Source organism: Nerophis ophidion, linkage group LG08, assembly GCF_033978795.1.
Source record: "Nerophis ophidion isolate RoL-2023_Sa linkage group LG08, RoL_Noph_v1.0, whole genome shotgun sequence".
In the NCBI taxonomy this organism is placed as follows: domain Eukaryota; kingdom Metazoa; phylum Chordata; class Actinopteri; order Syngnathiformes; family Syngnathidae; genus Nerophis; species Nerophis ophidion.
This window is the reverse complement of record NC_084618.1, coordinates 6,232,562-6,253,742: the sequence shown is the minus strand read 5'-3', so window position 1 is coordinate 6,253,742 and position 21,181 is coordinate 6,232,562. Positions and strand designations below refer to the sequence as shown.

At 42.6% G+C, this 21,181-nt stretch overlaps 1 protein-coding gene across 2 annotated transcripts in view; it reads left to right on the top strand.

Moving 5' to 3' along the window:
• Positions 1-21,181, top strand: part of dock1 (dedicator of cytokinesis 1) — a 537,727-nt gene that overhangs the window by 123,217 nt on the left and 393,329 nt on the right. For both annotated transcript variants that reach the window (XM_061907548.1, XM_061907547.1), the window contains exons 17-22: positions 2,751-2,854; positions 4,512-4,695; positions 6,464-6,561; positions 16,496-16,585; positions 18,480-18,580; positions 18,672-18,800. In XM_061907548.1, the coding sequence (XP_061763532.1) occupies positions 2,751-2,854; positions 4,512-4,695; positions 6,464-6,561; positions 16,496-16,585; positions 18,480-18,580; positions 18,672-18,800 (706 nt within the window). The remainder of the gene's footprint in view (positions 1-2,750; positions 2,855-4,511; positions 4,696-6,463; positions 6,562-16,495; positions 16,586-18,479; positions 18,581-18,671; positions 18,801-21,181) is intronic.

Sequence of the window (21,181 nt, the reverse complement as noted above, 5' to 3'; positions counted from 1 at the left end):
ATGGCGTCACCCCACCGCACGTAAATTTGTGCTTGTTGAGCCGCGATGATGATGGATGCGACCTGACCGGAAGGCTCGGTTCTAAGTCTAGTGACTGTACGCTATATTTCGAACAAACTCAGCAGAGTTGCATGTTGGCACAATTCAACGTGTCTCAAAAGCTTCTCCAATTTCTGATAGTTTGTGTACTTCCAGTGTTTAACAATCCCGTTGTTCTGTTATGGATAAGACATTTATAACGGAGAGCTTTTTTCCCAATAATTAAATATTTATAAGTAGAGTTGTAAAGACCGACAGCAGCATCGTGTAATGTATAGATGAAGACAGAATAAATAAGGACTTGTTAGCGAAGTCAGAAAAAATTATATCAGATACTGTGGTTGTCAGCGTTCTTCTTCCTCCACATGACTTGTAAACACTCAGAAGAAACTTCAAATGTGTTTTTTCTAATTCTAAATCAGGAGTTTTTAACCTTTTTGAGCATTGAGTCAGCTGTTTCACTATATTACTAAATTGGAAATCTTACTCTTAATTTTAATTGTATTCAATAATTGGATTTAAAAGTGATGTAATGGTATCAAAATCTTACGGTACGATATTATCACAGTGTTAAGCCCACTGTATGATATTATTGTGGTATATGTCCCCACCCCAAAAAATATACCGGTGTGTAAAATATAATTGAAGTGAAGTGAATTATATTTGTATAGCGCTTTTCTCTAGTGACTCAAAGCGCTTTACATAGTGAAACCCAATATCTAAGTTACATTTAAACCAGTGTGGGTGGCACTGGGAGCAGGTGGGTAAAGTGTCTTACCCAAGGACACAACGGCAGTGACTAGGATGGCGGAAGTGGGAATCGAACTTGCAACCCTCAAGTTGTTGGCACGGCCACTCTACCAACCGAGCTATACCGCCACACAAAACACAAACATAATGGTCAACTGTTGTAATCATAATACCACAAACGTGTGTGTGTGTGTGTATATATATATATATATATAGATATCTATATATATATCTATATATATATATATATATATATAGATATGTATATATAGATATCTATATGTATATATATATATGTATATATGTATGTATATATATATGTATGTATGTATATATATGTATGTATGTATGTATGTATGTGTATACATACATACATATATATATATATATATATATGTATGTATGTATGTGTATGAATATATACATATGTATATATACATGTGTATATATATATGCATGTGTGTGTGTATGTATATATGTATATATATATGTATGTATATATGTATATATATATATGTATATATATATATGTATATATATATATATATATATATATATATATATATATATATATATATATATATATATATATACATACATACATATATTTTATTTTTGTATTTTTTCTTTTTTCTTTAGTGTGTCTGTGAACTGACAATATAAACATCCAGTGTAACAAATGTAAAAAAAAAAATGTTCACGTGATTGTCTTTCAACTTTTCAGAGAAACAGTTTCCTCTCTAGGGGACATTTTATATCACTACAGAAAATGCTGATTCTCAGAAAAGTTAACTGACATTTCAACGTTTGATTAAGTAAATACCACACAAATTGATGCTTGGACTTTCACCTGTCTATATATTTTATCTACGTACAGTATGTGCATATATTTATGTACGTGTATATATTTATCCAGCGCCCCCCATGACCCCGAAGGGAATAAGCGGTAGAGAATGGATGTATGTATGTGTATGATATATACATGTATGTATGCGTATATATATATTAATATGCATGTATGTGTATATGTTTATATATATATGTATGTATGTATATACAGTATTTATGTATGTATATATGTATGCATATATTTATGTACATATGAATATGTACATATATATTTATATACAAATATGTGTATAGGTATATGCATATATATATATGTATTCTTGTATGTATATATGTATATATATATATTATTTTCTAATGAATTTTTTATTTTTTGTATTTATTTATTCAGAATTGTTACAACACCCCTCGCATTTACCTTAGAAAGCAGGTTTTTGCGGTATCTCCTTCGAGCAGCTTCTCTATATTCTCATGGGTAAATGTCCACCATTTAGAAATAATAGTAACTTCCTTTGCTGGTGTTATTGACTCATTCTGCTTCGGTACAGTGCCGACGGGTCAAGTTGTTGATGATTTATTTCTTTGATTCCATACATATCATCCACTGCTTCTTTACTGCACTGTCCTTCACACTCACTTCTTCCTTGCCTTGGTTGGACAAACGATGCTAGCTGGTAAGACCAACGGTTTTGGTCGAAAATTACGGTGTTCGCTGTGACTTTTAACAGTTAGCGCTGACACAAATCGTGTATTCCATGCTAAAGTCTAGTTTTATTTCTTCCCATTGTCAAGTTCGTATCTATAATCATAAAAATAACCAAATGACACCAATTCGATAAAAGGATTTTTAAACTGACTTTTGCTTAACCCCTTCCATAATTGTAGTCCACATATTGATATGCTGAAAGGTTTTAGTGTTGTGCAGGTTGACAGTCATTCATTTAAGTACAGCATGCTTACAATTGGAGCATTACGTGCATATTTGATCATAGGAGAAAACCCACAAGATGCCCACAGAGTATACTTTATGGTCGTCCGTAGCCATGCATCTTCTCCTGACGGTTCTCTTGTTTTCCCATCTCCATGACCGCTGTCCCCGTCGCCGCTCGCAGCCAAAGACAAATCGGAGAAGATCTTCGCCCTGTCTTTCGTGAAGCTAATGAGGTACGACGGGACCACCCTGAGGGACGGCGAGCACGATCTCACCGTATACAAGGTACAAATACACCATTGCGGGCCGCTCGGGTGGGAGTGTGTAAATAATCCCTATAACTGTCTCCTACGGAGGATTGTGTGGTAAGCAGTCTTATTGAATTGTAAGGCTCGACTGTGGCCTGTAATGTCATTTCAAATGTGTTATTTCCCTCTCTCTCTCTCGGCGTTGTTACAAATGATCTTGTCCAGATAGCACTAGTTTGTCCAGCGAGGACCGTACTGATCACTGTGTCATACAAACCCTGTTTCCATATGAGTTTGGAAATTGTGTTAGATGTAAATATAAACGGAATAGAATGACATGCAAATAATTTTCAACCCATATTCAGATGAATGCCCTACGACAGGGGTGCCCATTACGTCGATCGCGAGCTACCAGTCGATCTCGAGCCAGGCTTTTAAAAAAAATAGACCTAAAAAATGAGTGATCATCAATCTTCACCAAGACGTCACTTAAATGACATTCACGGTACCGGAGGGTCTTGTGAGATGACGCTGGCTGCTGCAAGATCATTATTATGAAAATATGACCGAGAGGAAGGCGAGAAACACTTTTTATTTCAACAGACTCTCGCGCTGTAATCTTCCGTCAAAACTCTAAAGGCCGACTGCACATTTCCTATCTTCACAATAAAAGCCCTGCTTCATGCTGCCTGTGCTAACTAAATACAGAGTCTCGGAAAACTGGCGTGCACAAGCGATCCCTCAGAAAGCTGGCGTGCACATCACTTGTGCACGCCAGCTTTCCGAGACTCTTATTTTGTTAGCGCAGGCAGCATGAAGCAGGGCTTTTATTGTGAAGATAGGAAATGTGCAGTCGGCCTTTAGAGTTTTGACGGAAGGGACGGCGCGAAAGTCTGTTGAAATAAAAAGTGTTTCTCGCCTTCCTCTCGGTCATTTTTTCATAATAATGATCTTGCAGCAGCCAGCGTCATCTCACAAGACCCTCGGGTGCCGTGAACGTCAATCAAGCAAGCTACGGAATTTGCCGCCAATGTTTTTCTTGTAAAGTGTATGGAAGCTGGATGAATGAGATGCCAAAAACCAACCACTTTCATGTGGTATTGAACAGAAAGGACCACTTTTTTTCTCCTCCATTTGAAAATGTGGGCGTTATCATCATTACTGTCTGATTCCAATCAATGCAAGTCATCAGAATCAGGTAATACACCAACTTATATTCTTGTCTTTGTGAAAGAAAGACATCTATATGTGTTACACATGCTTGTATTATCATTAAACACATTTAACTTGTTTACAAAAATGTCTCTTTCATAAATAAATAAATATAAATTATATATATAAATGAGGTAGATCCCCTCGAGTTGGTCAATTGAAAAGTAGCTCGCCTGCAGAAAAAGTGTGGGCACCCCTGATATACACAAACCTCAATTTTGCATGTCACTATAAAGTTATATAAGCCTTGCTTGTTCAATATTTAATGCAAAACTTGTTTGGGTCCCTAATAAAAGTTAAGTTGTTCAACCATGTTGTTTACCATGAATTGATTAACGTGGACTTCGACTTAAACAAGTTGAACAACTTATCCGGGTGTTACCATTTAGTGGTCAATTGTACGGAATATGCACTGAACTGTGCAATCTACTGATACAAGTTTTAATCAATAAATCAATCAATCAAACAAAATCATTTTCTAGGCCGAAGCAAAGCGGTTGGAGGACTCGTCCCTGTACTTGAACCTGCCCGCCACCAAGATGGAGCTGGAAGAGAAGGGCTACTCCACTACGAGCAAGAGCACGCAGAACCTGGGGAACTGCACCGTCAGCAAAGACTCCTTCCAGATCTCCACCTTGGTCTGCTCCACCAAGCTCACACAGAATGGTAACCACCTCTTTACTCAGTAGACTGACATTTTTTGTCCATCTTGTTTTTGGCTAAAGCGGGTCGGACTGTAAAAGTGTCGTGTCCAAACACATTGACAAGAATTGCTGTGGCTGTAGGCAACCTCTCCCATGAAATGCATTAGAAGTCGAGCACTTTTAGGCAATGTTGCTTTGCTGCCGTTGTGCAACTAGTGGTTTAAAATTAAAAGCCTACTGAAATGAGATTGTCTTATTTAAACGGGGATAGCAGGTCCATTCCATGTGTCATACTTGATCATTTCGCGATATTGCCATATTTTTGCTGACAGGATTTAGTAGAGAACATCGATGATAAAGTTTGCAACTTTTGGTCGCTAATAAAAAAGCTTTGCCTGTACCGGAAGCAGCAGACAATGTGCGCGTGACATCACGGGTTGTGGAGCTCCTCACATCCTCACATTGTTTAAAATCATGGCCACCAGCAGCAAGAGAGATTCGGACCGAGAAAGCGACGATTTCCCCATTAATTTGAGGGAGGATGAAAGATTCGTGGATGAGGAAAGTTAGAGTGAAGGACTAGAAGAAAAAAGAAATGGCGAGGGTAGTGGGAGCGATTCAGATGCGTGGTTGGTAGTAGTGGGTTTCAGTAGGCCTTTGAAGTCGTATCTAACAATCGCAACGACTCTTTCGTTTTTTTTTAATGACTTCTGCTATTGGTGCGCCTGCGCATTTTTTCAACGAACGCAAAAAATGTGCCTTGGCTCATTCTATGTGTCATACTTGATCATTTCACGATATTGCCATATTTTTCCTGACAGGATTTAGTAGAGAACATCGATGATAAAGTTCGCAACTTTTGGTCGCTAATAAAAAAGCTTTGCCTGTACCGGAAGTAGCAGACGATGTGCGCGTGACATCACGGGTTGTGGAGCTCCTCACATCCTCACATTGTTTACAATCATGGCCACCAGCAACAAGAGAGATTCGGACCGAGAAAGCGACGATTTCCCCATTAATTTGAGCGAGGATGAAAGATTTGTGGATGAGGAAAGTTAGAGTGAAGGACTAGAAGAAAAAAGAAATGGCAAGGGTAGTGGGAGCGATTCAGATGCGTGTTTGGTAGTGGTGGGTTTCAGTAGGCCTTTGAAGTCATATCCAACAATCGCAACGACTCTTTCGTTGCAGACGATGTGCGCGTGACGTCACGGGTTGTGGAGCTCCTCACATCCGCACATTGTTTACAATCATGGCCACCAGCAGCAAGAGAGATTCAGGAGCCAGATGAGGTGGTTCGGGCATCTGGTCAGGATGCCACCCGAACGCCTCCCTAGGGAGGTGTTTAGGGCACGTCCAACCGGTAGGAGGCCACGGGGAAGACCCAGGACACGTTGGGAAGACTATGTCTCCCGGCTGGCCTGGGAACGCCTCGGGATCCCCCGGGAAGAGCTAGACGAAGTGGCTGGGGAGAGGGAAGTCTGGGCTTCCCTGCTTAGGCTGTTGCCCCCGCGACCCGACCTCAAATAAGCGGAAGATGATGGATGGATGGATGGAATCTGCCATTCTTTTGTGGCTGCTTAAAATGACTACAAAAATAATTTTTTTTGTTTAGTGTATTTATGTCAGTATACGGAATAAAAGGAAATAAGTTGTTGTTTTTCTTCTGGCTTCAAGCTTGTAGAATACAAATGTTTTTTGGATTCAAATTGCCTAGACTTTCGGGGCTTTGTAGTAAAAGAAGACAGAGGATAACATGCACGTTGCTAATATTTCTTTGCATGTTTTCCCAGTCGACCTACTGGGGCTGCTGAAGTGGCGCTCCAACACCAGCCTCCTGCAGCAGAACCTGCGACAGCTGATGAAGGTGGAGGGCGGAGAGGTCGTCAAGGTCAGGGTTGTCGATGACATCATTTTTGCCGCTTGCATCTTATTGTTGTAGCCTCTTAGATGGCACATTTTGGGAAAAATTCAAGTTGGGAAAAAAATGGAACAGGCCTCACTCTCAACTTCTGGAAACACGAAGAATCACCATTCTTTCAGGCAAAAAAACAACAAAAAAAACATACATTTTCATGTATTAAAAGGAAAGTCAAATAGAATGGATGTTTATTGCCATTTGCACAGGTGCAGGACAGTTCAGGTACATTGGAACTTTAGTTTTTTCTCTTAATCAGCGGCTCCAAAAAACCTGAAGAAATATAATGGCAATGAAATAATAAATAAATAAATAAATGGGTTGTACTTGTATAGCGCTTTTCTACCTTCAAGGTACTCAAAGCGCTTTGACACTACTTCCACATTCACACATTCTCACACACATTCACACACTGATGGAGGGAGCTGCCATGCAAGGCGCCAACCAGCACCCATCAGGAGCAAGGGTGAAGTGTCTTGCTCAGGACACAACGGACGTGACGAGGTTGGTACTAGGTGGGAATTGAACCAGGGACGCTCGGGTTGCGCACGGCCACTCTCCCCACTGCGCCACGCCGTCCCTTGGGGGGGTGGAGTTTGCTGGTAGCGGGAGGTGTATATTGTAGCGTCCCGGAAGAGTTAGTGCTGCAAGGGGGGTCCGGGTATTTGTTCTGTTACGGTGCAAATGTTCTCCCGAAATGTGTTTGTCATTCCTGTTTGGTGTGGGTTTACAGTGTGGCATATATTTGTATCAATCAATGTCAATCAATGTTTACTTATATAGCCCTAAATCACTAGTGTCTCAAAGGGCTGCACAAACCACAACACAAACCACTACCACATCCTCGGTAGGCCCACATAAGGGCAAGGAAAACTCACACCCAGTGGGACGTCGGTGACAATGATGACTATGAGAACCTTGGAGAGGAGAGAGAAGGAAAAAAAAAGAGTACAAAAAAGTACAAAGTAAGCAAAAATAAGTTTTTAACAGCTAAATAATTTAAAATAAACTGTACTGTGAATGTGAGTGTGAATGTTGTCCGTCTATCTGTGTTGGCCCTGCGGTGAGGTGGCGACTTGTCCAGGGTGTACCCCGCCTTCCGCCCGATTGTAGCTGAGATAGGCGCCAGCGCCCCCCCGCCACCCCAAAAGGGAATAAGCGGTAGAAAATGGATGGATGGATGTACTGAAATGATACACCATTATTATGTAAATATATCATTAATAAAATAACTGACGAGGGGAAAACTGCACAATGAAAAAAAAAAAAAAAGTAAATATGTTTTTTTGTAGAAGTTGTGAAGTGAATTATATTTATATAGCGCTTTTCTCTAGTGAGTCAAAGCGCTTTACATAGTGAAACCCAATATCTAAGTTACATTCGAACCAGTGTGGGTGGCACTGGGAGCAGGTGGGTAAAAGTGTCTTGCCTAAGGACACAACGGCAGTGGCTAGGATGGCGGAAGCGGGAATCGAACCTGCAACCCTCAAGTTGCTGGCACGGCCACTCTACCAACCGAGCTATACTGCCCCACCTTTTATACAAAAAAGCTGCCAGGCCGCACTTTGAACAGCCGTGGTTTGAAAAAAACGCCTCCATACTGCTAAGTAGTGAATGTATTGGTCCAAAAATTAAGATATTTTTATTCAAATGTGTTCCAAATGGAGTGAATGTGAAGTGAATTATATTTATATAGCGCTTTTTCTCTAGTGACTCAAAGCGCTTTACATAGTGACACCCAATATCTAAGTTACATTCGAACCAGTGTGGGTGGCACTGGGAGCAGGTGGGTAAAAGTGTCTTGCCCAAGGACACAACGGCAGTGACTAGGATGGCGGAAGCGGGAATCGAACCTGCAACCCTCAAGTTGCTGGCACGGCCACTCTACCAACCGAGCTAATTGCATATTGCATTTGTATAATTTTGTTTTTGAGATTATTATCGGACACTTGTATTGCATTGTGTGGTTGTCAATAGAGATGTCCGATAATGGCTTTTTTAATTACCGATTCCGATATCAACCGATACCGATATATACAGTCGTGGAATTAACACATTATTACGCCTAATTTTGTTGTGATGCCCCGCTAATGTAACAAGGTTTTCCAAAATAAATCAACTCAAGTTATGGAAAAAAATGCCAACATGGCACTGCCATATTTATTATTGAAGTCACAAAGTGCATTATTTGTTTTTAACATGCCTCAAAACAGCAGCTTGGAATTTGGGACATGCTCTCCCTGAGAGAGCATGAGGAGGTTGAGGTGGGCGGGGTTGGTGTAGGTGTATATTGTAGCGTCCCGAGAGTTAGTGCTGCAAGGGTTTCTGGGTATTTGTTCTGTTGCGTTTATGTTGTGTTACGGTGCGGATGTTCTCCCGAAATGTGTTTGTCATTCTTGTTTGGTGTGGGTTCACAGTGTGGCGCATATTTGTAACAGTGTTAAAGTTGTTTATACGGCCACCCTCAGTGTGACCTGTATGGCTGTTGACCAAGTATGCATGAGATTCACTTGTGTGTGTGAAAAGCCGTAGACATTATGTGAATGGGCCGGCACGCAAAGGCAGTGCCTTTAAGGTTTATTGGCACTATGTCCGTGTACACAGCGGCGTTTTAAAAAATCTTAAATTTTACTTTTTGAAACGGATACTTATAATTTTGAAACCGATACCGATAATTTCCGATATTACATTTTAAAGCATTTATCGGCCGATAATACTGGCAGTCCGAAATTATCGGACATCTCTAGTTAACAACTGTCCATTTAGTCTGTGAACTGTGGGTTAAACTACTTACTTCCCATCTTCAGTATTGAAAAATAATGTGAATTATGAATTATATTTATATAGCGCTTTTCTCTAGTGACTCAAAGCACTTCACATAGTGAAAGCCAATATCTAAGTTACATTTAAACCAGTGTGGGTGGCACTGGGAGCAGGTGGGTAAAGTGTCTTGCCCAAGGACACAACGGCAGTGACTAGGATGGCGGAAGCGGGAATTGAACCTGCAACCCTCAAGTTGCTGGCACGGCCACTCTACCAACCGAGCTATAAAGCCCCACCAATGTATATTGAAAATGTTTTGAAATCTTTATTGAAAGGACTTATTTTTGTTTATATTTTTGTGCTCTTAAGTAAATGACTATAGCATATTGTAATTAATTATTATTATATTTCAAACATAATATACACATTAATAGAAATAAAGTGATCTTAACACTGATTTTGAAAATGTTTTGAAAAGTACAAATATTTCAGTTTGATGTAAAAATATTATAGTGTTTTTACTTTTAATTATTTCAGTAGGTGAGCCATGAATATTTACAGCAGGGGTGCCCATTACGTCGATCGCGAGCTACCAGTCGACCGCGGGGGGTGTGTCAGTCGATCTCCAGCCAGGCTTTTAAAAAAAATAGACATAAAAATGAGTGATCATCAATCTTCACCAAGACGTCACTTAAATGACATTCACGGTACCGGAGGGTCTTGTGAGATGACGCTGGCTGCTGCAAGATCATTATTATGAAAATATGACCGAGAGGAAGGCGAGAAACACTTTTTATTTCAACAGACTCTCGCGCCGTACCTTCCGTCAAAACTCTAAAGGCCGACTGCACATTTCCTATCTTCACAATAAAAGCCCTGCTTCATGCTGCCTGCGCTAACTAAATACAGAGTCTCGGAAAACTGGCGTGCACAAGTGATCCCTCAGAAAGCTGGCGTGCACATCACTTGTGCACGCCAGCTTTCCGAGACTCTTATTTTGTTAGCGCAGGCAGCATGAAGCGGGGCTTTTATTGTGAAGATAGGAAATGTGCAGTCGGCCTTTAGAGTTTTGACGGAAGGGACGGCGCGAAAGTCTGTTGAAATAAAAAATGTTTCTTGCCTTCCTCTCTGTCATTTTTTCATAATAATGAACTGGCAGCAGCCAGCGTCATCTCACAAGACCCTCGGGTGCCGTGAATGTCAATCAAGCAAGCTACGGAATTTGCCGCCAATGTTTTTCTTGTAAAGTGTATGGAAGCTGGATGAATTAGATGCCAAAAAGCAACCACTTTCATGTGGTATTGTACAGAAAGGACCACTTTTTTTCTCCTCCATTTGAAAATGTGGGCGTTATCATCATTACTGTCTGATTCCAATCAATGCAAGTCATCAGAATCAGGTAATACACCAACTTATATTCTTATCTTTGTGAAAGAAAGACCTCTATATGTGTTACACATGCTTGTAAACACATGTAACTTGTTTACAAAAATGTCTCTTTCATAAATAAATAAATATAAATGATATATATAAATGAGGTAGATCCCCTCGAGTTGGTCAATTGAAAAGTTGCTCGCCTGCAGAAAAAGTGTGGGCACCCCTGATTTAAAGTATGATTACTGTACGTCCCTCAAGGAAGTGTTGTTGTTACTGATGTGGAATAATTACCACATTTAAATACAAAACCCAAACCCAGTGAAGTTGGCACGTTGTGTAAACGGTAAATAAAAACAGAATACAATGATTTGCAAATCCTTATCAACTTATATTCAATTGAATAGACTGCAAAGACAAGATATTTCATGTTCAAACTGGGAAACCTGTTTTTTTTGGGGTTTTTTTGCAAATGATCATTGACTTAGAATTTACTGGCAGCAACATATTGCAAAAAAGTTGGCATGGGGGCACTTTTACCACTGTGCTACATGGCCTTTCCTTTTAATAAACACTCAGTAAACATTATGGAACTGAGGAGACCAATTTTTGAAGCTTTTCAGGTGGAATTGTTTCCCATTCTTGCTTGACGTATTGCTTAAGTTGTTCAACAACTCTGTTATGGTATTGTAGTGCACCACACATTTTCAATGGGAGACAGGTCTAGACTAAAAGCAGGCCAGTCTAGTACCCGCACTCTTTTAGTATAAAGCCATGCTGTTTTTACACGGACAGAATGGGGTTTGGCATTGTCTTGCTGAAATAAGCAGGGGCGTTGCTTGGATGGCAACAAATGTTGCTCCAAAATTTGTATGTACCTCTCAGCATTAATGGTGCCTTCAAAGATGTGTAAGTTACCCGTGCTTTGGGCACTAATACACCCCCATACCGACACTGATACTGGCTTTTGAACTTTACGCCTATAAGAGTCGGGATGGTTCTGTTCCTCTTTGGTCCGGAAGACACGACGTCCACAATTTCTCAAAACAATTTGAAATGTGGACTCACCATAACACAGAACACTTTTCGTCTTTGGATCAGTCCATCTTAGATGAGCTCGGGCCCAGCAAAGCCGGCGGAGTTTCTGGGTGTTGTTGATAAATGGTTTTCGCTATGCATAGTAGAGTTTTAACTTGCACTTACAGATGTAGTGACAAACTGAAGTTAATGACAGTGGTTTTCTGAAGTGTTCCTGAGCCCACGGGGTGATATCCTTTGCAGACTGATGTCGCTTTTTGATGCGGTACCGCCCGAGGGATCGAAGGTCACGGGCATGCCGCTTACGTGCAGGGATTTTTCAGGTTTTCTGAACCTTTTGAGGATATTACGGACCTTAAATTCCTTGTAATAGCTGATTGAGAAATGTTCTTCTTAAACTGTTGGACAATTTGCTCACGCATTTGTTCACAAAGTGGTGACCTTCGCCCCATCCTTGTTTGTGAATGACTGAGCATTTCATGGAAGCTGCTTTTATACCCAATCATGGCACCCACCTGTTCCCAATTAGCCTATTCACCTGTGGGATGTTCCAAATAAGTGTTTGATGAGCATCCATCAACTTTGTCAGTCTTTTTTGCCACCTGTGCCAGCTTTTTTGAAACATGTTGCAGGCATCAAATTCCAAATGAGCTCATATTTGCAAAAAATATCGTTAAGTATCTTGTCTTCGCAGTTTATTTTATTGAATGTAGGTGGAAAAGGATTTGCAAATCATTTTTATTTGCGGGTTTACACAATAGCTGGAGCCTATCTCAACTGAAGGCGGGGTACACACTGGACAAAACGCTACCTCATCGGAGGGCCAACACAGATAGACAGACAACATTCACACTCACAGTCACACACTAGGGCCAGTTTTGTCCAGTGTGTACCCCGCCTTCAGTTGAGATAGGCTCCAGCTTCCCCCGTCACCCCGAAAGGGACACGCGGTAGAAAATGGATGAACATACAACGTGCCAACTTCACTGGTTTTGGTGCTTGTAAATCATATCCATGTCAGTTTCAGTCCAATGCACCGACTAAATCTTTCATGTGAAAATAAAAAATAAAAAATGGCTTAATCTGGATCAGAACCAGATTGTGCCTTGGACCGCAGTGTGAACGCAGCACTGACTAGTGCCTTGCGTGTGTTGAATTACAGACAGATGTTTTAATTAGTACATGTTTGTTGCCTCGGATTCTGAATAGCTTTTAGAATTTCAAAGTGGACAAACCAACCTGCCAATGAATAAATCACGCTGAGCTCAAAGTTACAGCGGCGCCTCCCCTCGCTCAGACAGTCCTGATCGGGTCCAGATGGATGCGACCGCCACAGCGGGACCGCTTCATTAAACCGCAGGGGTGTGATTACTCTCCGCCGCACATTAGCGCACCATCACCCCAGTCAAAGTGCCTCTCGGTGTAAAATTAGATAACATTTTCATTTAAAAGCTCTAATGGTTATCCTCTTACGTTGTGGATCAGATACTATTCCAAAGATTAGCTCCTGCATAAATCACTCCTTATTGGGCCCCCCCGTTCCTTAGGGATCAGTTCACAGCTTGCGAGACTGAGTGAGCTAGGGCAGGGGTGCCCACACTTTTTCTGCAGGCGAGCTACTTTTCAATTGACCAACTCGAGGGGATCTACCTCATTTATATATATCATTTATATTTATTTATTTATGAAAGAGACATTTTTGTAAACAAGTTAAATGTGTTTAATGATAATACAAGCATGTGTAACACATATAGATGTCTTTCTTTCACAAAGACAAGAATAGAAGTTGGTGTATTACCTGATTCTGATGACTTGCATTGATTGGAATCAGACAGTAATGATGATAACGCCCACATTTTCAAATGGAGGAGAAAAAAAGTTGTCCTTTCTGTACAATACCACATGAAAGTGGTTGGTTTTTGGCATCTAATTCATCCAGCTTCCATACACTTTACAAGAAAAACATTGGCTGCAAATTCCGTAGCTTGCTTGATTGACATTCACGGCACCCGAGGGTTTTGTGAGATGACGCTGGCTGCTGCCAGTTCATTATTATGAAAAAATGACAGAGAGGAAGGCGAGAAACACTTTTTATTTCAACAGACTTTCACGCCGTCCCTTCCGTCAAAACTCTAAAGGCAGACTGCACATTTCCTATCTTCACAATAAAAGCCCTGCTTCATGCTGCCTGCGCTAACAAAATAAGAGTCTCAGAAAGCTGGCGTGCACAAGTGATGTGCACGCCAGCTTTCTGAGGGATGGCTTGTGCACGCCAGTTTTCCGAGACTCTGTATTTAGTTAGCGCAGGCAGCATGAAGCAGGGCTTTTATTGTGAAGATAGGAAATGTGCAGTCGGCCTTTAGAGTTTCGACGGAAGGTACGGCACGAGAGTCTGTTGACATAAAAAGTGTTTCTCGCCTTCCTCTCTGTCATATTTTCATAATAATGATCTTGCAGCAGCCAGCGTCATCTCACAAGACCCTCCGGTACCGTGAATGTCATTTAAGTGACGTCTTGGTGAAGATTGATGATCACTCATTTTTAGGTCTATTTTTTTTAAAAGCCTGGCTGGAGACCGACTGACACACCCCCCGCGGTCGACTGGTAGCTCGCGATCAACGTAATGGGCACCCCTGAGCTAGGGAATACAAGAACTACACTACCCAGCATGCAACAGTAGTGACGAGCATGCGCGGTCGCCCCAGTGAAGGTTGTATGTTGGCAGCTAGAATGAGTTTATTAGCCCCGAACGGGCTAACATCACGACTAATGTGTCAAACGTCCGATTCGCCCAGTGACTCTCTGTCGGAGTATCAGCGCTGGGGGTCCAGTGCACCACAGTTTTTTTTTTTTCGCGGAGTGCTTCGGAAGCTACCGGACCGATCGTCTCCCCGGGCACGACTATTACAGCGGCGCCGGGGGAAGAGTTGAGAGAGAAACACACACAATCAGAGAGAGAGAGCGAGCGGGTCGAATGGAAAAGTGGCAAAACGTTTCTCTGCGTGACGTCAACGTTCCACCCTCGAGAACCATATACCACACCGTGATTGGTAGATTCCTTCAGCTCCGCACACAACGCTGTCAAGCGCCATTCATATTAAACTCACGGGCCGCACTAACATTAAACTTTCATATTAAGGTGCGGGCCGAAAGATATACCTTCAGTATATCTTTATGTGGAATTAAAATGATGAAATGGTTTAACCCAGGGGTAGGGAACCTATGGCTCTAGAGCCAGATGTGGCTCTTTTGATGACTGCATCTGGTTCTCAGATAAATCTTAGCTGACATTGCTTAACACGATAAGTAATGAATAATTCCGCTGGTAATCAAAAATAACGTTCAAAATATAAAACATTCTCATGCATTTTAATCCATCCATCCTTTTTCTACCGCACTTGTTCCAGAAGTTGCATGAAGGGTAAGAAGTGATTTATTTATTATTGATTAGTTTAGAGTTTGCCCTCCCGGGGGTTCTTCAGACCACCAAGCACCGACATGAGAGCCTGTTTCAGGGTTGTAATATTGTTTTATTTTTCAATAAGTCTCTCCGTTGCTTTCCAGCAATTGTCTTTTTCTCTTTTGTTCTCGCTCGCACTCTGGATCCACCCCCAGCCCCCGTCTCTCCTCCCGGCTGCTGCTTATAACAGAGCGACAGGTGATTAGATACCAAGGCCCTGGTGGGCATTTAACGCACCTGTCGCAGATTTCGAGGCCGGTCCTGGCACACCCTGCTTCGCTGCAGGCCTGCAGGCCACGCCTCCCTCCACAGTTAACTTCAGAATAACAATGTTATTACAAATATTTAGAGAGCTATTATACTCTAGAAATGCTGGTCTTACTTAAAAATGCACACGTTTAGTTGTGTTCGGTGTTAAAAAAAATATTATATGGTTCTTACGGAAATACATTTGAAAATATTTTGATTCTTGGCTCTCTCAGCCAAAAAAGGTTCCCGACCCCCGTACTAATATGATCCACTTCAAGAAACTCCATCCATTTTCTAACGCTTATTCCCTTTGGGGTCGCTGGTGCCTATCTCAGCTACAATCGGGCGGAAGGCGGGGTACACCCTGGACAAGTCGCCACCTCATCGCAGTTCCAGAAACTCTTCAAACTTAAAAAGTATTTACAAAGTACGAAGAATAAGAACCATGATAAACATTCTGAACGTATTTCATCCATTCATCCATCCCATCCATTTTCTACCGCTTATTCCCTTTCGGGGTCGCGGGGGGCGCTGGCGCCTATCTCAGCTACAATCGGGCGGAAGGCGGGGTACACCCTGGACAAGTCGCCACCTCATCGCAGTTCCAGAAACTCTTCAAACTTAAAAGTATTTACAAAGTAGGAAGAATAAGAACCATGATAAACATTCTGAATGTATTTCACCCGTTCATTCTTTCTCCAAATAATCTTATCATATGAAATATAACTTACTTCACCAATTATTATTTATTTTTTATTGCGATTCCTTATGGAGTATATTGTGAATGAATTGAGAACAGGAAGTGAACAGAAGTTTTAGCAACTGTTGTGCAAAAGAAAAGGGGTCGGATTAAATAAACTCTGCTTCTTCCTACTCCTTTTCGAACATGTTGAAAAGAGAAACTGGAAATAGTGATGTATCATGTTGTATGGTCTCATGTTCGATATAAACTCCAACTCAACTATGTGAGGTGTATCGTGTACGGTTTTGTCGCTTTGTTTTTTTAACGCCTTTTCCTTCTAGTTCCTGCAAGACACCCTGGACGCCCTCTTCAACATCATGATGGAGAACTCGGACAGCGACACGTTCGACACGTTGGTGTTTGATGCCTTGGTAAGCATAGAAGTAGCAGGTATCCACTTCTTCAGCTTCTTTGGTGTGTTTTTGTATTGCTTTTACAACATTGGTTCTGTGCCGAGAAGACTGCAGCACCCCCTGAATTGCATGACTTATTAGCCAGACACATTTTTATAGACTTTATTAGGCTTGTACGGTACTGATGAATCAAACACTCTGTTTAAAAAGTCGTCATTGCTGGTTTTGCGAGCAGAGGAGCATGTTCGGCAGCGCACAATCACGGAGTACTTGCAAGGAGACACAGTGTGTCGACAAAAAAAAGGGAGAACGGACTAATTTTGGCTTAAAAACCAAAGATAAAGGTGAAACGCCTTTTAGGAAGAGGTGCTTCAAGACATGACTAGATAGCTACCAGCGAACGTCCATCCGTAGAAGTTTTAGCTACATCCGAATCACTAATCCTCACCTCCGTGGCAACAAATAAAGTTTCTTACAAGTATCATCCCTGCAGGACGAGGAAGAGCTAAACACTGTAGGATACAACAGCTAACTACTAACAGAAAGCTAGCACTCTGAATGTAAACAAACGCTATGGGTGGATCCACACCTAACTTCCACTGTAATGATACCAAGTATAATAGCCTATGTAGTTGATACTACTATGAATATGACATTTTTGATGCCAAAAAATAATATCGTTTATAATATTTAGCACTGATGGACCTAATACTACAAAGAGCTCCTTGATCAGTTTCCCAGGAAGAAGGTCAAGTAAACATGTTGTTTGTTTTATTCCATTTACACGTTGTAACAATTCCTCTAATGTTATTTCCTCAAAACGACAGAAACTATTTTGGAGGGCAGTATCCGCCGTATATACCATCGTATCTGTGTTAATAGAACCCCGTTGTAGCTGGGACGCATTGTGTATATGTTTGATTTAAATGTTAAACTGTATATATGAGACGTGTGCTACATATATGTTGCTTATATATTGTTTAAAAAAAAAGTAATATAAGTGAAGCATGTTTTAGATTTTATATATTTTGAACCTTGTTCTTGTTGTGATGGGCTAGGTTTATCAATCAATCAATGTTTACTTATATAGCCCTAAATCACTAGTGTCTCAAAGGGCTGCACAAACCACTACGACATCCTCGGTAGGCCCACATAAGGGCAAGGAAAACTCACACCCAGTGGGACGTCGGTGACAATGATGACTATGAGAACCTTGGAGAGGAGGAAAGCAATGGATGTCGAGCGGGTCTAACATGATACTGTGAGAGTTCAATCCATAATGGATCCAACACAGTCGCGAGAGTCCAGTCCAAGGCGGATCCAACACAGCAGCGAGAGTCCCGTTCACAGCGGAGCCAGCAGGAAACCATCCCAAGCGGAGGCGGATCAGCAGAGCAGAGATGTCCCCAGCCGATACACAGGCGAGCAGTACATGGCCACCGGATCGGACCGGACCCCCTCCACAAGGGAGAGTGGGACATAGGAGAAAAAGAAAAGAAACGGCAGATCAACTGGTCTAAAAAGGGAGTCTATTTAAAGGCTAGAGTATACAAATGAGTTTTAAGGTGAGACTTAAATGCTTCTACTGAGGTGGCATCTCGAACTGTTACCGGGAGGGCATTCCAGAGTACTGGAGCCCGAAATGAAAACGCTCTACAGCCCGCAGACTTTTTTGGGGCTTTGGGAATCACTAATAAGCCGGAGTCCTTTGAACGCAGATTTCTTGCCGGGACATAGCGTTGCTTCAACCTACACCCTTTCGGCTCAATCATTGCTCAAATGAGTGTTTTTTTTTTTCTTTTTTTGTTGTTGTTCTTTGTTTTATGTGAAGATTGCCGAAATAAAATACATTGATTGATGTTTCCTCCGGGAGTAGAAAAGACGCATCTTGTAACTGCACTTCTCTCACCAGGTGTTCATCATCGGCCTCATCGCCGACCGCAAGTTCCAGCACTTCAACCCCGTTCTGGAGACGTACATCCGCAAGCACTTCAGCGCCACGCTCGCCTACACGTGAGTTGGACCCCCTCTTAAGTTAATCACGTGGCAGCCTTCAACTGGAGCACGTCTCATCTGAGGGGGGGGGGATCTGCTGTGTCGGCAGGAAGCTGACCAAGGTTCTGAAGAACTACGTGGACAACGCCGAGAAGCTGACGGAGCAGCTGCTGAAGGCCATGAAGGCCCTGGAGTACATTTTCAAGTTCATCGTGCGCTCCAGGGTGCTCTTCAACCAGTACGTGGTCACGCAAAGCAATGAAATGTTCAGTAGGAATGTTCATTTGCCACTTTAAAGACCTACTGAAAGCCACCACGCAGTCTGATAGTTTATATATCAATGATGAATTATTAACATTGCAACAATTGCAACAATTTTAAATTCCGCGCGATGTATCCTGTTGAAAACGTCGCGGTATGACGACGCGCGCGTTTGACGTCACTGGTTGTAGCGGACATTTTTTACCAGCCCGATCCAAGCTATAAGTAGTCTGCTTTAATCCAATCCAATCCATCCATCATCCTCCGCTTATCCAAGGTCGGGTCGCGGGGGCAGCAGCCTAAGCAGGGAAACCCAGACTTCCCTCTCCCCAGCCACTTCGTCTAGCTCTTCCCGGGGGATCCCGAGGCGTTCCCAGGCCAGCCGGGAGACATAGTCTTCCCAACGTGTCCTGGGAAGGGAGACATAGTCTTCCCAACGTGTCCTGGGTCTTCCCCGTGGTCACCTACCGGCTGGACGTGCCCTAAACACCTCCCTAGGGAGGTGTTCGGGTGGCATCCTGACCAGATGCCCGAACCACCTCATCTGGCTCCTCTCGAAGTGGAGGAGCAGCGGCTTTACTTTGAGTTCCTCCCGGATGGCAGAGCTTCTCACCCTATCTCTAAGGGAGAGACCCGAACTCATTTCGGCCGCTTGTACCCGTGATCTTATCCCTTTCGGTCATGACCCAAAGCTCATGACCATAGGTGAGGATGGGAACGTAGATCGACCGGTAAATTGAGAGCTTTGCCTTCCGGCTCAGCTCCTTCTTCACCACAACGGATCGGTACAACGTCCGCATTACTGAAGACGCCGCACCGATCCGCCTGTCGATCTCACGATCCACTCTTCCCTCACTCGTGAACAAGACTCCTAGGTACTTGAACTCCTCCACTTGGGGCAGGGTCTCCTCCCCAACCCGGAGATGGCATTCCACCCTTTTCCGGGCGAGAGCCATGGCCTCGGACTTGGAGGTGCTGATTCTCATTCCGGTCGCTTCACACTCGGCTGCGAACCGATCCAGCGAGAGCTGAAGATCCCGGTCAGATGAAGCCATCAGGACCACATCATCTGCAAAAAGCAGAGACCTAATCCTGCGGTCACCAAACCAGAACCCCTCAACGCCTTGACTGCGCCTAGAAATTCTGTCCATAAAAGTTATGAACAGAATCGGTGACAAAGGACAGCCTTGGCGGAGTCCAACCCTCACTGGAAATGTGTTCGACTTACTGCCAGCAATGCGGACCAAACTCTGACACTGATCACACAGGGATCGGACCGCCACAATAAGACAGTCCGATACCCCATACTCTCTGAGCACTCCCCACAGGACTTCCCGAGGGACACGGTCCAATGCCTTCTCCAAGTCCACAAAGCACATGTAGACTGGTTGGGCAAACTCCAATCCAATCCACTTTATTTATATAGCACATTTAAACAACAGGGCTTCACGGTGGCAGAGGGGTTAGTGCGTCTGCCTCACAATACGAAGTTCCTGCAGTCCTGGGTTCAAATCCAGGCTCGGGATCTTTCTGTGTGGAGTTTGCATGTTCTCCCCGTGAATGCGATGGTTCCCTCCGGGTACTCCGGCTTCCTCCCACCTCCAAAGACATGCACCTGGGGATAGGCCCCTCCCACCTCCAAAGACATGCACCTGGGGATAGGCCCCTCCCACTTCCAAAGACATGCACCTGGGGATAGGTTGATTGGCAACACTAAATTGGCCCTAGTGTGTGAATGTGAGTGTGAATGTTGTCTGTCTATCTGTGTTGGCGCTGCGATGAGGTGGCGACTTGTCCAGGGTGTACACCGCCTTCCGCCCGATTGTAGCTGATTATTCCCAAAAGGGAATAAGCAGTAGAAAATGGATGGATGGATTTAAACAACAAGAACGTTTCCAAAGTACTGCACAGCCATGTTAAAAACAATATTAAAAAACAATATCACGCTCCATTAATGACTGAATAAAAACAAAAAAATAAATAAATATAAAAACAATATGAAAATAAATATGATTAAAAACAATTTTAAAGGGTAAAATCAATTAAAACAGTAAAATAGAAATCAAAGTGTATAAAAAAAACACAGAGGACCACACAACTCACGTAGTGTTAAAAGCCAAAGAATAAAAGTGGGTCTTAAGTGTCTTGCCCAAGGACACAACTGCAGTGACTAGGATGGCACAAGCGGGAATCGAACCTGCAACTCTCAAGTTGCTGGCTCGGCCACTCCACCAACCGAGCTATGCCGCTTGACTGCCGTCTTTCTGGAATGTAAACAATGAAACACCGGCTGTGTTTGTGTTGCTAAAGGCGGCCGCAATACACCACTTCCCACCTACATCTTTCTTCTTTGACGTC